A 19,392-nucleotide genomic window follows, 5' to 3' on the forward strand; every position below is an offset into this window, starting at 1 on the left:
TTCTATTGTGTTATGTAAATTTTGTCATCTGGAAATGTCTTTTTTCCCAAAAATGTAAAAGGTATTAAAAAAAAAAGAAAAAAAAAAAAGAAAATTCAGGATAGAATTAGTGTATAGTAGAGGTTTTAATCGAAAATTCTACAATAAACGTCATGTACTACTATGTACTACTAAAGCAGCGTACTGCTATGTACCACTAATATTTTTATATTTTCTTTCTTATATTTTTAATTGAAATATTTTACATCAATTTTTTTTAATTAAATTTATTAAAAATATTTTCATATCATCAATTTTATTTACACCGTACAACTAATCAAAACTTTTGAAAATTATTTTATATATATATTTTAAAAGCTAATATTTGTTTCATATCATCAATATTAATTTAAATAAAACAAGATATTTTTTACACTGTACAACTAATTAAAGTTTTTCAAATAAAATTTTCTAAATTTATTTAACTTTTTTAAAATCTAATATTTGTATGTATTTTCTTAATGTAATTCGAATCATCCTGTCTGGTTTAAACTTTACGGCTCTATATATTAATACCAATTCAGTCAAATTTACTCGTATATATATATACATTGTAATTGTATTATTCTCAACTTGTCATGTTCGGAGGGGGGGCAATTGTGTGGCCCATCTAGCTGCTAGAATTAATCCTTGTAATGGTTTTGAACAAACCTTTGTTGATGCTGTTCCTCAAGGCCTGATTGCCTTGGCGGAGATCGATTTTCCTATTTAATTCTAATTAGGCTTGTTGAGCCTTGCCTTTTCAAAAAAAAAAAAAAAAATTCTCAACTTGTCAATAATTAGAGATCAATAAAATCTTTTCCATCCAATATCTTTTCTACAACATATTTTTGTTTTGGAAGAAAAAGAAATTATAATATCATATCTTACATACTACTACAAAAACGACTTATACCTAGAAATTTGTTGAAAACTCCATGAATAATGTAAACTGTCAAGATATCCCCCCAAAGTAAACATTATGATATAAAAAAGAAGAAAAAAAATAAAATAAAATAAAAATAGATGCTCACGCTAAGGATAAGGAGGGGAAAAAGGAAAATAAAGTAAATTTTCTTTTACATATTAGTAATTCTGTATCAACTTTTAATATTATTTTAATATTTTTCATGATCCTAATAAAAAGAAACATCCAGCTAAAAGCCTAAAAACAAGGAATATATATCTACAAGAATCTAAAAGGGATAATTTTTTTTTACTAATACATAACAATACATAGCATTTACAGTACATAACATTACACGTCATGTACTGTAGACTCTCCCGGTTTTAATAGGGAGTTTTTGGGCTTTTCATCCATGGTTAATTGCATATATGCTAATTTGGGTGCTTAGCTTGTGTCATCTAAGCTTTAGAATAGCTGATTTGGGGCATGACTTTCTATATTTAGAAATACTAAAATTAGTGGGGGTGTTTTTCTTGTAATTTGTATGTATCTTTTCATCTTTTGGGCATTTGGAGTGAATGTAATACTCTTCTCTGGATTGGTATAAATTGTAACATATGCTGATATGTATAATAGATTATATTCTAACCAAAAGTAAAATAAAGGTATTATTACATCTTTTCTTGTAAGAGTATAATTGTTACATATTTACATATTGGTCACTTGGGACTTGGTAGTGGTAGTGGACTAGTGGTAATGGTAAATATCAATGGTGATATTCCATCAACCATAAGAAACAAGAAAGTCAAACCTTAAAATTGACCTCCATATGTAAATTTTAGATAGTTCAACTCTATAATATATGCCAATTGCCAGTCCAAGCTTTTAAAAAATGTCTAGACTTATTATGCTGGTAGTAAAAGATTCAAACTTACTTTTCAATGTAAAATTCTTCTACTAATTAACATAGGTATCTATTCATTGAAAAGTTGTAGGTTTAAAGTCTTGTTTTACATTAAACGTATAGTTTTGATAAACAACAAATTTGTGTTTGTGTTTTGTACTCGTAGAATTATAGTATAATGATTACACTTTACTTTTGAGGTCAAAGTTTGAAATTTGTAAGGACTTTTAACTACGGAGTATTGTTTACTAATGTTCATGGCCCTCGCTTGGGGTATTTTCTGTCCCCTTCTTACCTTAATTAAAAAAAAAATTAAAAAAATCATCCATAACATCTTATTAGATCCGTCTGAATACTCTAATAATATCGGTTTTTTTAAAAAACATAGGAATTATTAAATACAAAATCTGTAGCTAATTATTTCCATGAGTCCTTTTGTTGAAACCCATTGTATCCCACTTGTGAGTGTCCCACATTGGAAAAAGTGGAGAGGTGGTTCCACTTTATAAGGTAGAGGAGTTACTCCTAATATTGTCAATTGGTTTTAGTATGGAAGCTCCAAAGCCTTGTTTTTGGACCAAACTCTCCTCCTCCTTATTCGGATTGTCCAGACCCATTTTATATTGTTTCCAAATTTAACAACTTTATACTTAATCTTTGAGCTGAACATTTTTTGTTTCATGTGGATGTATCATACTTCGTATATTCATATATACTTCATACGAGTAGCAACTATATCTTCTCCTACTTTGTAAAACCACTAATGTTATTATAACGTTACACTAGCTAGGAGATCAGAACAACTCGTTTGTTAATTGATGAGATTAAATTATCTCGAACTGAGATTGAAAAAAACAGAAAAGATGAGCTTTCCAAGTTTTATATGGTTAAGCTTTTCTCCAACAATTACTTGTAGAATTTATCAATGTACTACGTAGTACATAAATTACTAGGGGTCTTATTTACCTAGTCAAACAACACAATTATTGATCTACTAAGTTGAATATTTCAAATTCTCGTACAAGTTAATTATACATCAGTTTGACTTTATACCAAGAAAAAGTCTTACTGATGATCAAGTCAAATTTACAAAGGTAGACCCTTGAGAACAACACACGTATGTATGTTGTGAAATTTTGATACTTAAGCACTGAAGTGCAAGTAACAGTCACATATTATAATCATTAAATGGGAAAAAAATAACCATTTATATAGTGATGGGTTACGTTAACTTATGTTATGAAAGCCTTGTACATCCCCCCTTAATTACAAATTACAATAATTAAGTTGATGGCATTATTTATTATGATTTTATAAGAATTGTTTGGTGGTTAAATAAATGTATCAATACATTATGTACCCTTTCATTCTTTGTATTAATTATATAATTAGTAGTTTTGGGTCAAATTATAATGGTCTTTTCTACTAAAACCTTTTTAATCACTGATGTAAAATAGAGAATGGTACGTGTACGGCTTTGCTTTTGGGGTTAATTACTTGATTACCTTATAATTGAAAACCAAAAGTAGATACTTTCTCGTATAATTTGTATATCATCTCATAGAATTTTTTACAAATTTTATTACAATTAGGATGTAATATTCTCCTAAAACAGTTATAAATAAAAGGAAATTTTGGGCCTGTTCTGATTGACTGAACTGAGTTAAACTGAAATGAATTGAATTGAATTTATTGGAGTTGAACTGAACTGAATTAAATTGAACTAAACTACACTAAATATTTTATAAGAGAAGGAAATTAAAAACTGAATTGAACTGATTGGAGCTGAACTGAAAATAAGCCGAAGAGAACAGACCCTTTCACTTTTGCTACCACTCAAACACCTATGTTTCACTTTTGCTAACCATCTAAAGTTTTATTTTATTTTGCTACCACCCTAAAATCACATAATTTAAATTTCACCACCACTTAACACTTTCAATTATTATTTCCGTTAGTGAGATCCAGCCACCCTAACCGCCACCTTCCGACAACCCCTCCCTCCTTAGCCACCCTAATTGCCTCCCCGTCAACCATCAAAAAATATTTTTTTTGTTTTTTAAAAAAAGAACCTAGCCACCTTCAACACTGCCAGCTCCCCAGCCGTCAGCCACCCTCACCCCTCCCCCTGCCGGCGACCAAAGCTTCGACCGGCGCCGATGACCCCACCTACTCCCTTTTCCCCATAAACCGAAACCTATAACTCTAAACCACGCACCAGCCTGAACCCACCCAAAACGGGTTTTAGGGTTTCGCTTATGATGGTTTCGAGGTGGTAGTTTAGGGTTAGGGGTGGCCAAAAAGGGTAGGGGAAGGGGAGGGGAGGTCGATTTCGGTGGGGGAATGCGGAGGGGGCCGATTCCGGTGGGGGGAATGGGGAGGTGGTTTTAAAGTTAGCTTATGGTGGTTTTAGTGCAGCAAGAAGGGGAAAGGGGAGAGGGATGGTTGTGTCGGTGGGGGAAAGGGAGTGTGGTGAGGTCGCCTACATCAATCGAAGCTTTAGGCGCCGGCCGCCGGCAAGGGGGGAGGGGTGAGCGTGGCTGATAGAAGGGGGCTAGGCAGTTTAGGATGATTTTTTTTTTTTTTTTTTTAAAATAATTTTTTGAATAAACTTAACGAAATAACGGATTTCATTAAGTGGTAGTGAAATTTAACTTTTGTGATTTTAGGTAGTAGCAAAATAAAATAAAGTTTTAAAAGGGTAGCAAAAGTGAAGTTGGGGTATTTGGGTGGTAGCAAAAGTAAAATTTTCCTAAAGAAAAATATAATACGAGTAATAAAAGATACTCCCTCCGTCCCTAAATTACATTTCTCTTTGGAAATTTACACGGGAATTAAGAAAGAAAGAATAAGACAAATAACAATAATTAGATAATGCAATGGGAAGTACAAAACATTAAATAATGTTTTTGAGTAAAACAAATATAGATTAGTGATTACTCATTACATGTCATCAATCCTTTGCAAAAAAAGGACCAATCACATGCTCCTAATTGAAAATTTTTAACCAATCATATTCATTGTAACTTGGCACAAGGATTCTAAAAAAATTAAAGGCTGAAAAAGTACATTAGTCAACCACACATTAAAAGTGGAATGTAAATACATTAATTATACATTAAAAGTACAACTTAAAAAGAGAGTGTATTTGAGATATTTAGAAAAAAGAAACTTACTAAAAATAGAAAGGTGGAATGTAATTTTGGAATACCCAAAATAGAAAGGATGAATGTAATTTAGGGATGAAAGGAGTATTATTTAATTTGTCTAAATGTGTGTTTTTCAAATATCAAATATATGTAATATGCATTTGAATATATTTATAATTGAATGTATTCATTGAAATTTGATACAAAAAAATGATGATGAGTTGTGGTGAGAGTTTGAGACAAGGCTCAAGAAATCTAGATTGACCAATACAGCCGGGTATGACATTAATGCCATTTTTAGCCGGGAATTACTCCAATAAAAAGGATTAATCGTTTAATAAGATCAAATAAGTCCATCATTAATTGATTTGCCATATAGAGAATAGAAACCACTAACTAGTAACCACCAAAACCATTATCATTGTATGTACCGATCTCGAATACACCTAAAGTTAGTAGTTAGGTGTAAAGAATTGATGGGTGTACTAAAAATATTTTATTGCTAGGTATATTTAGGACTTGTTCTCTTCACCTGAAACAAGTAGATCTGGTCTAAATTTTTTAAGGTCTAATCTGAATTTTTCTGATCTGATTTAACAATTTGACTAAACTTTGACCGCATTTTAATACTAATCTATAAAGAAAAATATCATCAAAATGGATCTTGTTAGATTCATCTCATTATAAAATTTTTAAATATGTAATTTTTATAAAAAAATTTAATACGCTATTTACGATATTTAGCAATAAGTAAATGATAATCAAAAGTTCTGATCTGGTCTGATCTGAATCTTTTTGATCTGATATGAATTTATTAAAGAATAAGTAATAAGTATCTGGAATAAGTTGAAGAGAACGAGTCTTCATTGCTTCACTTTCACCCATAAAGTGGCGGATCTAGGATTTTCGAACTTATAAGTCATCATCAATAATTGATCACTTGTTTCAATCCAAAAATTATATTTCACCAAAGTCGGCCAGCGAGCGGAACGAGGAGAAGGCCCGAAAATCATACCACCGCGGCCGAAAAGGCGTGTTCCCTTCTTTCGCCTCTTAGTTTTTTTTTTTTTTTTTTTTTTTTTTTTTTTTTGTATGCTGGTGACTCATGTGACTCGCTGTGCACCTTAATAGATCCGCCCCTGGCCATAATAGTGCATCTTGGCACATAACCTTATAAATTTAGTATTTTGTGCTATTTGGTTCTTGGGTCCTTCGTTTTTTCACATAAGTCTCATATTTTGCCATACGATCACATCACGAGCCACTAGTGACGGATTGCGATCCAAAATCTCTGCACCCCAGCACCCAAGGCAATTTCATTCCTCACTATTTAAATTTCAATCGTTAAATTAGACTACCCGAAAATAGTTGCAGGACACTGCTACCAAAAAATAACTTCAACTACAGCAGCTACTATTATTAGAAACAAAAACACAACATACTTTCTTCATTTCATTTTGTCCAATTCTCCATTTTCATCTCTCTCATCAACAACACGACCTTTGAGTCTCAGTTAAAGCCATCTCCAATAATTATACAGTACTTTAATATTATTTAATTCAACAAACACCACTATTTATTTATTTTAATCATCAAACTTTACTTTCGATGTCAACAGGTTCAATCAATCCCTAAATCTTTCTCTCTTTCAAAATTTCCAGATTTTCATCATCATTTTTCCTAATTTAATTTTAATTTTTGTTCTTCAGTTTGTAGATTAATGGCGACTATTTCAAACTCACTCTCACTTAAACATGGCTACTCTTTAAATTCATCTTCTTCTTCATTTTCTCTCTCCAAATTCCACTCTAAACCTTCGTTCATCGCTTCTAGAACCTTCAATGGCAATCGAAGTTTCTCCATCGCTGCTTCTTCCAGTTTCTCCAACGATAATCGAGAGTATGTCGGTTTATCTCATCAATTTTAATTTTGAAATTACGTTTAATTCTTTGGATTGAATTTAAATTTGGATTAATTATTGGTTGATGAAAATGAAATTTAGGTATGTGATTGTTGGAGGTGGAAATGCGGCGGGATATGCGGCTCGGACATTTGTCGAACATGGATTGGCTGATGGCAAGCTCTGCATTGTCACTAAAGAGGTTTCTTCTTGATTTCAAATTTTTGATTGATTGAGCTTCTAGATATTTTGGGCTTCACCGCTCACACTAGTTATTATTATAACTCGGTTAGGATTTTGTTGTCGCGTTACTAGTTCAAATTACGATATCAACATAACTATCAGCGTTTGTTTGATTCTAAAAATTACCAAGTACAATTTTATGGGAGCGATGATTTTGTAGGGAGTATAACTTTGTATGTTCAACCAAACAAGTACGTAGTCACACTGGCGCGGAGTATAGTTGTGCTTAATTTGAGATTGAAGTATATATTACGGCCTTTACGGGGTACATTTTGCCTAATGTTCAATGTAGACTTGCAGTAACATTTGTTATGTCATGTTGACATAGGACTTGTAATGACTTTTAGAAAGGGATTAACGAAGAATAAATTGGGAATTGAAGTTTGATATGGTGCAAAAGTACCTTGATCATATGGTAGACAGTTTTAATTCAGAGGTTGAGGTAGTGATTGAAGCACGTCTAGACTTTCATGTCTTAGATTAGGAAAACAAATTGCCATTTTTTTTTTTATCTGAAAGACTGGATCGTTCAAATTGCCTCAAATTGTTAGCTTGTTTTTTTTTTTTTTTTGGGGGGGGGGATCCTGAAATTACTGTTTTTTCACCTGTTATGATGTTTGTGCCTCAAGTTTTGCTGAGGCAAATGGGGAGAAGACGTGATGGGTGAATGGGGAAGAGAAGTCGAATCAATGTAGTTGATTTTGCTTTGGGTTTATAGATGAAGGTAATCATCACCAGGACTGCAGTGCATTTGACACACGGTTGTGTTGTGGGAAAGTGTTCAGTCACTTGACTGTGATAACTTAATTTTGAATTAAGCACCTTGTTATGCGGTTCATGTCATGGGAGGTTCAGAATGCAATGTGAGGTTTTAGGACTTTAAAGCAGTTGTGTGTCAGACTTCTTCTGTAATTGCATTATTTGTTGAAGTGGTGATATAACCATTATCTCATGAGCCAAATTTTAGTGCATTGCGAATTTGCTAGTAGATAAGTTCAAGAGAAAGGAGGAAAAAGGAAAAACCCCAAGCTTTAGTGTTCAATCTAATCTGTTTTGTGCAAAGATTGTGGAAATGTAGTTATCCTACAGCATTTTGTACTTTGTGAGCAGGTAGAGGTCTCCACCAAGCTCATAGGCTGTGGCATTAGTTTTGTTGGGATACGAAGTGTTAGGAGATGACATTTAGCCATATTAGTGGCATGAAACTTTTGAGGTTTGAAATTGTTGGAAAGGCATTCTTGAAAATTGAGTAAGGTTGTAACTTGTAAGTCATTTTCTTAGAACTTTACCTTTGAATAGATTGTCCAAATGCCCATAGGATAGGTTGGGTGCAAAATAAGAGCATATTCTGGGTACATCAGTTTAATGATATTGCTTTACTTGTCTGTACTAGTTTATATTATTTGTGTGGGTACTGTGCCACTGATGTTAGTTCGCAGGAGAGCGAATGTGTTTGTAGACCACTTGTACCGTACCTATTTTCTTAAACACTGTCTATGGTTGTATTTGGTTTATATTAGATATTGTTCAAGTACTGAAATCAGAATTCCTCCCACCCCAATCCCAAACAAGGAAAATTAAAAAATTTGAACTGAATTTCACTTATTAAGCTACACACTGTTACATTTGTTGATTGTTCTGTTAACTGTTGAGGTATCTTTTTTATGCAAGGCTTACGCACCATATGAGCGTCCAGCATTGACGAAGGGCTACTTGTTTCCGTTGGATAAGAAGCCTGCACGACTACCAGTAAGACACCAGTTTCATCTTCTAAGTTGGAAAATTTTTGCCAATTTCTTTAGGTTGCAATTGTAACTTAAATAATTTCAGACTTGGTGAAGTAAAGTTATTAACCATTTATATTTGTTATGATTTCTTAAGGGTCGAGTGTTGGATTCCCTGTATATAAAATTTAGTGTATCTACGGCTCTGACTTAGAATTGACTTTGAAGGGTTTCCATACTTGCGTTGGATCTGGTGGTGAAAGGCAGACTCCGGAATGGTACCAGGAGAAGGGAATTGAGGTAGCTTAATAATCTTCTTTGATGTTCTGTAATGCTGGCTGTTCTCTTGATCTTTCTTGTTTTGTTATATTTGGCTAGTTAGAAAAGCTTTGTAAATGACTAAAGAGTTATAAATTTCAATTTTTGTCCTTACAAATTATCTATTTTAATTTCTCATTTTTGGCTTTGGTGCCTAGGGAATTGTGACATCTGTGTGGTATATTTTGTTTCTCCACAGATGATTTACGAGGATGCTGTGACAGGTGTCGATATTGATGAGCACACTCTACAAACCCAGTCAGGAAAATCACTGAAGTACGGGTCACTTATAATTGCAACTGGTTGCACAGCTACAAGGTATTATCATCTGTTTCTTTACGTGATTTGCTCTCATTTTCTTAGAAAGTGAAAAATGCACTCTATAATGCAATGCTAGTGGTTTATACCAAAGATATCTTTCTTTAACAAATCTTTTAACATGATAGCTAGCTGATGCATATAGTTTTCTTGCATGGACTCTGAAGCCTGATTTTGGGGAATAATTTAAATGTTTGGTTCCTGCTAGTGAATTAAACCTTTGGTTCAGTCTGATTTGTTGCAAGCATTATAGTTAAGACTTATTGAGCTTTTGAGCATATCAATCCATGATGATACATGAATCTAGGCCATGCTTAAATCTGAATGTCATGTTTTTGAGGCTATGTCAACTTGTTAAGTATTAAGAAATGTCTTCTGATACTCCGAAGTTGTTAGTGGCAATATTTATGATATGATGTGGACTGTGGAGGACTGGAAGCAGAATATCTTGTGTCTAAAAATCGATTAACATAACATTTGTTTTTGGATTTCTATATTTTAAATTCTGAAAGAACTACTCTATTATATTTTTTGTGATCTTTTCTCCTTCATTATCTCTTATTTGTTATACTGTAGTTTCTAATCTAATAATGCCTTTTTTTTTATTATTTTTTTTATGGGATCATCCTGCTATTTCAAGAATGTTGCAAAATCTGAGAGATCCATTTTCATACCTTTTTGTTTCAGGTTTCCAGAGAAAATTGGAGGAAACTTACCCGGTGTGCACTATATTCGGGACGTGGCAGATGCTAACTCCCTTATAGAATCATTGGTAGTTCAACATCCTTTCTGGGCTTAATTTTGTCGTTGATCATTAATAGTACCCTAATGTAGACTTATGAGCTGCTTGAAGCAGAATTTATCATCTTATAACATCAAGCTATTGTTTCAATGCCCATTATTGTCAAGATTCGAGGGTGATCTCTAGAACTCAGTTGTTTATCTGACTTACAGATTTACATATCGTAACTCTGAATATTGCATAAATGCTTCACACGTGGATTTCAACTCTTCAACTTTGGTTATTTTTTAAAAGAATGTTCATGACTATATACATTACTGAATATGGAGTACCATCTTTTTTAAAACCTATGTTCAGGCGCTTCTTGATATCTCCAATTATGGAATTTTACATTCCCTTCCATGACTGTATAATTGTATTTGCTTGTTGTCACTAAATGTGTGCTTTTTTTTTTTCATCATGAAATGAGTTTGAGTTGCTAGTTGTACCAGTAGTATATAAACATGATGTTTCTAATTCTATGCCTGAAGATTAAAGATTGTGTCTTTCATTATGCAGAAGAAAGCAAAGAAAGTGGTGGTGGTGGGCGGTGGCTATATTGGCATGGAAGTTGCAGCTGCAGCCGTGGGTTGGAACCTTGATACCACGGTATGTGTGGACAATATGCCATTTGGTTGAAGTTGTATATTTTAATAGTTGATGCATTTAAATTGTAGAAGAAGAGGAAAAATGAGGAGAAAGTAAGATTTGTTACTTTGTGCAATTGCATCTGGATATTCTAGTAAACTATTTAAGATACCAAGGATTCTTTTGTAAACTGGCTGTATTTGCTTTCCAGTTTTGAATATAGAATTTGAAATAGGGTACATCTAAGGTTAATGTGCCAAGTTTTTCTGCAATATTCTTCCTGCAGTCAATTAATGCTTTCTCCAATGTGTACATTCAATTTGTATTGCTTTGATTTAGCACTGATATCTTTCTCTTGGTTGCTTTGATTAAGTAGGTCATTTTTCCTGAAGACCGTCTTTTGTCAAGACTGTTTACTCCTTCACTGGCCAGGAAGTATGAAGAGTTGTATGAGCAAAACGGGGTCAAGTTTGTGAAGGTTGTCACTTTGTCAACTACTTCCTTGTCATTTGACTAAATTCTTGGTAGATTTTTTCCCCTTTTGGGATAAATTATGATTGATTGTACAGTATTAACACTCAGTGATAATAAATGATATAGGGTGCTATGATTATAAACCTAGAAGCTGGTTCTGATGGAAGTGTGGCTGCTGTCAAACTCGAAGATGGTTCTACCATAGAAGCAGACACTGTAGGTTTGCTTATTTTTTTTTTTTATTTGGTATTACTTGCTTTGAATTTCTCCCCTTTGCATGCATTTTGTTTATAGTCATAATATTTTAATAAAAAATTGATTGATTTACTCCCATATAGAAGCAGACACTTTAGGTTTGCGGTATTACTTGCTTTGAATTTCTCCCCTTTGTATGCATTTTGTTTATAGTCATAAAATTTTAATAAAAATTTGATTTATTTACTGGTGGTTTTTTCTATAAAGAGCAAATTGGAACTTGATTAAATTTATTTCAACCCGTGCACTTATGGAATTAAGGCTTTTGATAGATTGATGGATTGTGCAGATAGTTATTGGTATTGGAGCTAAACCTGCAGTTGGTCCTTTTGAAAATGTTGGCTTAGATACAACTGTTGGCGGTATTCAGGTGATTGCTAATTCTCTTTTGGAACTTCGAAGTACTCCCTCTATTTCAAAATGATGATCACTTAGTAATTGTTACTCACTTTGATATGACTCATAGTTTATGTAGCGGACTTTCTATTCTAGGCGTAAGGTTTTTGTAGCAATATTGTTGGCGTAATTTCATTGTTAGATTGTGCAGTAAGCATGGTAGTCACATGTACTAGGTTTGCTGCATAACTTCATTTGTGGAGCACTGTATTCCTAGATCTGTGTGCCATAACAAAGCATCACTCTCTGTAGATGAACTTCATATATGTAGTCAGGTTCTGGTTTCTTTTAGAATAAATACATTATGAGTGCAATGCAAAACATACGCTAAATTGTGGATTTGGTGTCAGGTTGATGGTTTGTTTCGCTCCAGAGTTCCTGGAATATTTGCCATTGGAGATGTCGCAGCTTTTCCATTGAAAGTACGTTAAGCATTCTCATTCTATTCAATATATTTTTCCCCAAGGCGTTGCTTTCTCACTCAGGAAGTGATGTATACATGTTTGGCAGATGTATGACCGTGTTGCTCGTGTTGAGCATGTGGACCATGCCCGTAAATCAGCTCAGCATTGTGTCAGTGCACTTTTGAGTGCTCGAACTCACACGTAGGCCAGACTATTTGATTTTTTTCTTTTATTCATTTCTTTTTTATTTTTTTTTATTTTTTAATTTTTTTTATAGTTATTATCTTCTTTTTAGATAGGTTATTGTGGTTCTTCCTGACAAGCTATCAGTCATCTTTCTTGATAATATTTTCCTGCTTGAATGTAGATACGATTACCTTCCCTACTTCTACTCAAGGGTATTTGAGTATGAAGGGAGCCAAAGAAAAATATGGTGGCAATTTTTTGGGGACAATGGTAATGATGCTGCTTAAAATAATTGTGTATTCTGCTTTTAACTGCAGCAGAGTTACAATTTGTAATTATGACTTAGCAATCATGTACTTTTTTTTTTTTTTTTTTTTTTTTTTTGAGGGATAATAATCGTGTACTTTATTGCTTATAATGATCACCTTTTTAACAGTTGGAGAGACAGTTGAGGTAGGAAACTTCGACCCCAAGATTGCTACATTCTGGATTGATTCTGGTATGTTCTATTCATCACCTTCCTTCCTTCTGCTGTTTTATTTTCACTGTCACAGACGATAATTCTTGAGCACTTCTAACTAGCCTTGTCTACTAAACAGGGAGACTGAAAGGAGTTCTTGTTGAAAGCGGAAGTCCTGAGGTACTTATTTGTTTCCTTGTAGTTGAATTTCATAAATTTGTTTTATTTTTTAAAGTTTATGTGTGGTATCCCTTTCTAACTGGCATAGGTTGTTCATATGTAATCGTGAAGGCTGAAAAATTACTCTCAGTATTTTTCTGAAATTAAAAAATGATGCTCTTCTTGATTGAAATTAAAGATTGTATTGTTAGGCACTAGGTCTTGGAACTGTATTGCATATATATGGTTCATTGATCCCTCAAATGAGTCAAATCTTTGAAACTACAGCGTGCTGATAATCTCATATTTTAACTTAAGCTTAAGCATGATTTATATTGAAAGACTCGGATTGTACCCATGATTTTCATGAATAGTATTACATTTACTTTTGCCAGTAGGATTTTTTTTATCAGCTTCACATTATCACATATGCATGTATATTCATAGTTTTGTTTTGATTGGAAGTAAATGCTGATATCTTATGATAATTTCAGGAATTCCAACTTCTTCCCAAAGTTGCTAAGGCTCAGCCTTTCGTTGACAAAGCCAAGCTGCAAAGTGCATCATCAGTTGAGGAGGCCTTAGAAGTTGTTCGTCAATCACTTTAGGCTGGGGCAACAGTTTAGGTAGGGCTAGCAGCTGGTTAATTCTGTACTCAGCTCAGCCATTTACACTGGTTGTCAAATTTTATGGACATGTAACAAACAATCGAATTTTTTTTGCACTTGATAGCGAGGTGAGGGAGAGGAGAGGTGAAAGGAAACTGTTGGCGGCAGGCCATGGCTTTCCTGTGTACTACATGTCTATCTAAATAAAAACTAGTTTTTGACCCGTTCAATGAAGGGGATGCTTTTTGTTCATCTATATAGTCACACCTACATGAAGTTGGTATTTACTTTCTAACACTTATATTTGTTATACTACCTCAGCTATTGTAATCAAGAACAGTATCCTCTCCAAAATGTAGAAAATAACTTTTTGTCAAAAAAAAAATAGGGTTTTTCTAAGTTATTCCCCCCAAATTATTGAATTTTTAAGCTATTGAGCATGATGGACTGCCAGCTCAGCCTGTTCAGTTATAACAAATTCTGTTATAACTTTATACAGTCAGCATAGGAGCATTAATTGGTTAGATGGTTGTAACAACCTTTAGTATAAATAGGCCTATTATTAGTTAGTTGGAAATTAATTCATTTTCTGATATTGTAATAACTCGGCATTCAAAAAAGCTGAGAATACTCTCTATTCTTCTCCTCCATTGATGGAGATAGCTTGAGCTTTAAGCTGGATTCTACTACTCTGTTATTGCGTTTTCTCATGGTATCAGAGCTTCGGATCTGGTGATTGTGCTTGTTTTTCGCTCCGCATTTTTCTGGAATCCTTGTGATTATCATTGAGGTACTTGTTCGCTCTTCTTACAGAATTTTCTTGAAGAATTGGTTGTTGATTCTGTGAAATTGATCGATTGCTTCAATTTGTTGCTGATTGCTTGTTTTTTGAATGATTCTGATGGTTGATTGTTGATATTGATCTTCTTGAATCGATTTATCTGCTTGCTTGTGTTTTTCTTTCGAATTGAAATCGATTTGTTCTTGAGTCTTTTAAGTAGAAATGGCTGCTGGAAGTTTTATTGATCCTACAACTGTGCTTGGTAGTGTGTTTTATATTCATCCTTCAGTTAATTCAAACACGAAATTGGTGAATGATTTGTTTGACGGATCTGGTTATAATAATTGGAAGAGAACGATGATGCTTGGAATTTCATCTAGAAACAAATTAGGTTTCATAGATGGATCTGTACCTCAGCCTCTTAGTACAGATCGTACTGCTAATGCGTGGCAAAGGTGTAATGATCTAGTAGTTGGTTGGTTGTTGTTCTCCTTAGATAAAAAGATTGCAAAGAGCGTGTGGTTTTATAAGACTGCTTATGAGATCTGGAAAGATTTAGAAGAAAGATTTGGGCAAACCTCTGCCACTCAGTTGTATTCTTTGCAACAAGAGCTAATAGATATCAAACAAGGGAGAGATGAACCTGTTACTGAGTTCTTTACAAGAATTAAGACTGTTTGGGATGCTATTGATTGTGAAAATCCTTTACCAGTGTGTTCTTGTGGAAATTGTTCTTGTGGTGTTAGTCAGAAAATCATTAAATCTCAGCAGGATCAGAGGTTGATGATGTTCTTGATGAAATTAGATGATAAGTTTGGAATGGTCAGGACAAATATTCTTATGATGCAACCTTTGCCTACCATAAGTTTGGCACATAGACTATGTATGCAAGAAGAAAGACATAAGGAAGTGAGTCAAGTTGCTGCAAGCATGAATTCAGAAGTTATGGCTTTTGCTGTAGATAGGAAGAGGTTCTTTGACAGGCAGGGAGACAAGGGCTACAAACAGTATAGTGGCTCTAATAATGGACAACCTATAAGGAATCAGGTTTATAATGGCAAAGGTCAAACTGGAAAAAGGGTTTCTAATTGGTATTGTGATCACTGCAAAATGGCAGGACATGGCATAGAAAGATGTTTTAAGCTCAATGGTTTTCCTCCAGGGTGGACTGGTAATGCTGTTAAGGCTAGAACAGCAAATCTTGCTAAAACTGATGGTGAGGAGAATGCTGATGTTGGTGTTGAGTTGCAAGTTCAGATGTCTAATGACCAGTATAATCAGTATCTGGCTTTTATAGGCAAGCAGGAAGGTTCTGCCACTGACTTGGATGATAGTCAGACTGCAGGATATGCTCTCTTTGCAGGTAAACTTTGTCTAATGGCTTCTTTTAGTAGCAAATGGGTTATAGACAGTGGTGCTACAGATCATATATGTCATGATTTGAGGTTTTTTTAGTCATATACCTTAATGAATGATTTAGACAATACTATTACTATACCTGATGGAAAGAGGGTAAAGATTTTGCATATAGGAACAGTGAGGCTAAATGATGATATTTTGTTACAAGATGTGTTGCATGTGCCAGGGTTTCAGTTCAATTTGATCTCTGTACATAAACTGTGCAAAGACATGAATTGTGGTGTAAATTTCACAGCTAATACTTGTACTATTCAGGGGCCACATCTGACCCAGCCACTTGTTCTTGGTGATTTGAGGGATGGTCTCTACTGCATTCAAGCTCAACAAAGTTGTGATGGTGTTGGGAAACTTGAAGAATTTTTTGACAAACATGCTGCTCATGTTTCTTCTTCTGCTGCATGTTTGAAGAATAAAGACAAGGAAGAGTCTAAGCTTTGGCATTTAAGATTTGGACACATGCCTTTTTCTAGGTTGCAATTTGTCAAGGAAAATTTGAAAGACAATTGCTTAAATGATTTTGTTTGTCAAGTTTGTCCTGTTGCCAGGCAAACAAGACTTCCATTTCCTGATAGTTGCATAAAGACTAACAGACCATTTGAGTTAGTCCATGTAAATGTATGGGGACCATACAAAACCCCTACTTACAATGGTTTCAATATGTTTCTTACAATTGTAGACGATTTTTCAAGAAATACATGGGTTTATTTGATGAAACACAAATCTGATGTTGTTCAACTTTTACAAGATTTTGTTGCTTATGCTGAAACACAGTTTAAGACTTTGGTGCTTTGTGTTAGATCTGATAATGCAAGAGAATTAACTGAAGAAGAACTCTTACAGTTTTACAATAGAAAAGGGATTGTTGTGCAAAAGAGCTGTACTGAAACTCCACAGCAAAATGGAGTAGTGGAAAGGAAACACAGGCATCTCCTGGAGACTGCCAGAGCCCTGTATTTCCAGTCAAAGTTGCCTATACAGTACTGGGGAGAGTGCTTACTTTGTGCAACTCATTTAGTGAACAGAATGCCTCTGCAGGTTTTGAAGAATGTGTCACCCTATGAGAAGCTATTTGGAGTTAGACCTCAAACAGATTATTTGAGAGTATTTGGATGTCTATGTTTTGCTTCAACAATAAAGCACCACAGAACAAAGTTTGATCCTCGAGCTCAAACTTATGTTTTTCTTGGTTATGTTCCAAATCGGAAGGCATATAAGATCTTGAATCTTCACACAAAGAAGATACAAATTTCCAGGGATGTTGTGTTTCATGAAAAACACTTTCCCTATCACTTTTCTGATGCTCCTACCACACCCTCTTCTTCCACTTTTAAGATTTATTTGCCTGTAAATACTGTTTTCAATCATTCTTTTGATTTTCCTGATATGTTTAATGTTCATACAGATATTCAGGGCATCATACCAAACCAAACACAAAACCAAACACATACCCAAACACAAACCCAAACACACACCCAAACACAAAACCAAACACAAACTCAACAACACATTCCTTCTCATAATCCATCTAGTACTTCTGATGGTTCTGATGTATTGGATTTGTCTAATTTCCCACCTCTCAGGGTTTCTGCAAGACCTACCAGAACCCCTTCATATTTGAGTGCTTATGATTGCTCAACTTCCAGAAAGGGCATAAGGAAGCATTGGTGTAATCTGGTATATTTTACTGATTTACCATCTGCGCATAAATGCTTAATTGCTTCTTCTTCTTCCTTGACAGAACCCAGTTCTTAGAAACAAGCTGCTGTAGATCCCAACTGGCAGTTAGCAATGAAAAAAGAACTTGAAGCCTTGGAGAAAAATAATACATGGGATGTTGTTGATCTTCCCCAAGGAAAGAAGCCCATTGGCTGTAAATGGGTATACAAAGTCAAGCTTAAGGCTGATGGATCTCTTGAGAGATACAAAGCTAGACTTGTTGCTAAAGGTTACAAACAGAAAGAAGGGATAGATTATCAAGAAACTTTTTCCCCTGCCATCAAGATGTCAACTGTGAGGAGTATTTTGGCTCTGGCAGCAAGCAGGAAATGGCCTATTTTTCAGCTTGATGTGAACAATGCATTTCTCCATGGAGAATTGCATGAAGAAGTTTATATGAAACTTCCAGAAGGTGTTCCTAATCCCAGCAATAAAGTCTGCAGACTCAGAAAATCCTTATATGGTCTGAAACAGGCTTCAAGACAATGGTTTGCCAAGTTGACCAGTGAGTTGGTGGCACAGGGGTTTATCCAGTCCAAGAATGATTACTCTTTGTTTCTTAAGAAAGTTGGGTCTCATATCACTTTGGTTGCTGTTTATGTAGATGATATGATAGTGACTGGCACAAACACCTCTTCAATGGCAGCCTTGAAGAAGCATCTTGATATTACCTTCCGCATCAAAGATCTTGGCTTATTGAGTTTTTTCCTTGGGATTGAAATAGGTCACACCTCTTATGGCATCACTATGACTCAACAGAAGTTTACAAAGGAACGTTTGAGTTGTGTTGATATACAGTTAGACAGGAAGGTGGTGACTCCTTTGCCTCAGAAGCTTAAACTTAGTTCTATTGAAGGGGAGTTGTTTCATGATCCTCTCCTGTACAGAAGTCTTGTAGGCAAGCTTAATTTTCTGACAAATACAAGGCCTGACTTATCTTATACAGTTCAGACTTTAAGTCAGTTTATGCAAGCCCCAAGAATTCCTCATTATCAAGCTTTGTTACATACTCTTAAGTATGTAGCCTCTACAGCAGGTCAGGGCATCTTGCTTAAAGGTTATGACAAGCTTAAACTACAGGCCTTCTCTGACAGTGATTGGGGAGCCTGTCCTGATTCTAGAAAATCTATCACAGGGTATATTTTGCTTTTGGGTGATTCTCCTATTAGCTGGAAGAGTAAGAAGCTGCCAACAACCTCTACTTCTTCATCAGAGGCTGAATATAGAGCCATGGCATCAGCTTCTTCTGAAGTTACATGGGCTGTTAGATTGCTGGAAGAGTTGGGAGTGTCTGAACTACAGCCTGTAACTCTTCACTGTGACAACCAGAGTGCCCTGCACATAGCTCGAAACCCTGTGTTTCATGAAAGAACGAAGTATATTGAAATAGATTGTCATTTTACACGTGACAAGGTTCTTGAAGGTCTTATTCAATTAAGCTATTTTCCTACTACAAGTCAGATTGCTGATGTCTTTACAAAGATCCTTCCTTCAGCTCAGTTTACAGAACTTTTGTCCAAGCTTGGAATGGTTGATACCACCCCAAGCTTGAGGGGGGGTATTGAGCATGATGGACTGCCAGCTCAGCCTGTTCAGTTATAACAAATTCTGTTATAGCTTTATACAGTCAACATAGGACCATTAATTGGTTATATGGTTGTAACAACCTTTAGTATAAATAGGC

General features: G+C 34.6%; 2 protein-coding genes across 2 annotated transcripts; both read left to right on the forward strand.

The window, feature by feature from the left end:
* Positions 1-6,313: 6,313 nt before the first annotated feature.
* LOC110722597 (monodehydroascorbate reductase 5, mitochondrial-like) lies at positions 6,314-14,044 on the forward strand. Its single transcript, XM_021901862.1, has 17 exons — positions 6,314-6,596; positions 6,688-6,877; positions 6,981-7,080; positions 8,793-8,870; positions 9,074-9,145; positions 9,363-9,481; positions 10,169-10,253; positions 10,782-10,871; positions 11,227-11,328; positions 11,451-11,540; positions 11,869-11,949; positions 12,326-12,397; positions 12,486-12,580; positions 12,747-12,835; positions 13,002-13,064; positions 13,165-13,205; positions 13,679-14,044. Exons 1-17 carry the CDS (start codon positions 6,587-6,589, stop codon positions 13,790-13,792), a joined length of 1,491 nt encoding a protein of 496 aa, XP_021757554.1. The 5' UTR covers positions 6,314-6,586; the 3' UTR covers positions 13,793-14,044.
* Positions 14,045-14,795: 751 nt separating this feature from the next.
* LOC110722494 lies at positions 14,796-16,028 on the forward strand. Its single transcript, XM_021901761.1, has one exon. It carries the CDS (start codon positions 14,796-14,798, stop codon positions 16,026-16,028), a length of 1,233 nt encoding a protein of 410 aa, XP_021757453.1.
* The last annotated feature ends 3,364 nt before the right edge of the window (positions 16,029-19,392 follow it).

This window comes from Chenopodium quinoa, unplaced genomic scaffold, assembly GCF_001683475.1.
Source record: "Chenopodium quinoa cultivar QQ74 unplaced genomic scaffold, ASM168347v1, whole genome shotgun sequence".
Taxonomy (NCBI): Eukaryota; Viridiplantae; Streptophyta; class Magnoliopsida; order Caryophyllales; family Amaranthaceae; genus Chenopodium; species Chenopodium quinoa.

Coding starts and splice junctions, on each gene's coding strand:
- LOC110722494 (XM_021901761.1), top strand. CDS start 14,796: ATGGCTGCTGGAAGTTTTATTGATCCTACAACTGTGCTTGGTAGTGTG.
- LOC110722597 (XM_021901862.1), top strand. Junction 9,146..9,362: donor ACCAGGAGAAGGGAATTGAG/GTAGCTTAATAA, acceptor GTTTCTCCACAG/ATGATTTACGAGGATGCTGT. Junction 10,254..10,781: donor ACTCCCTTATAGAATCATTG/GTAGTTCAACAT, acceptor TTCATTATGCAG/AAGAAAGCAAAGAAAGTGGT.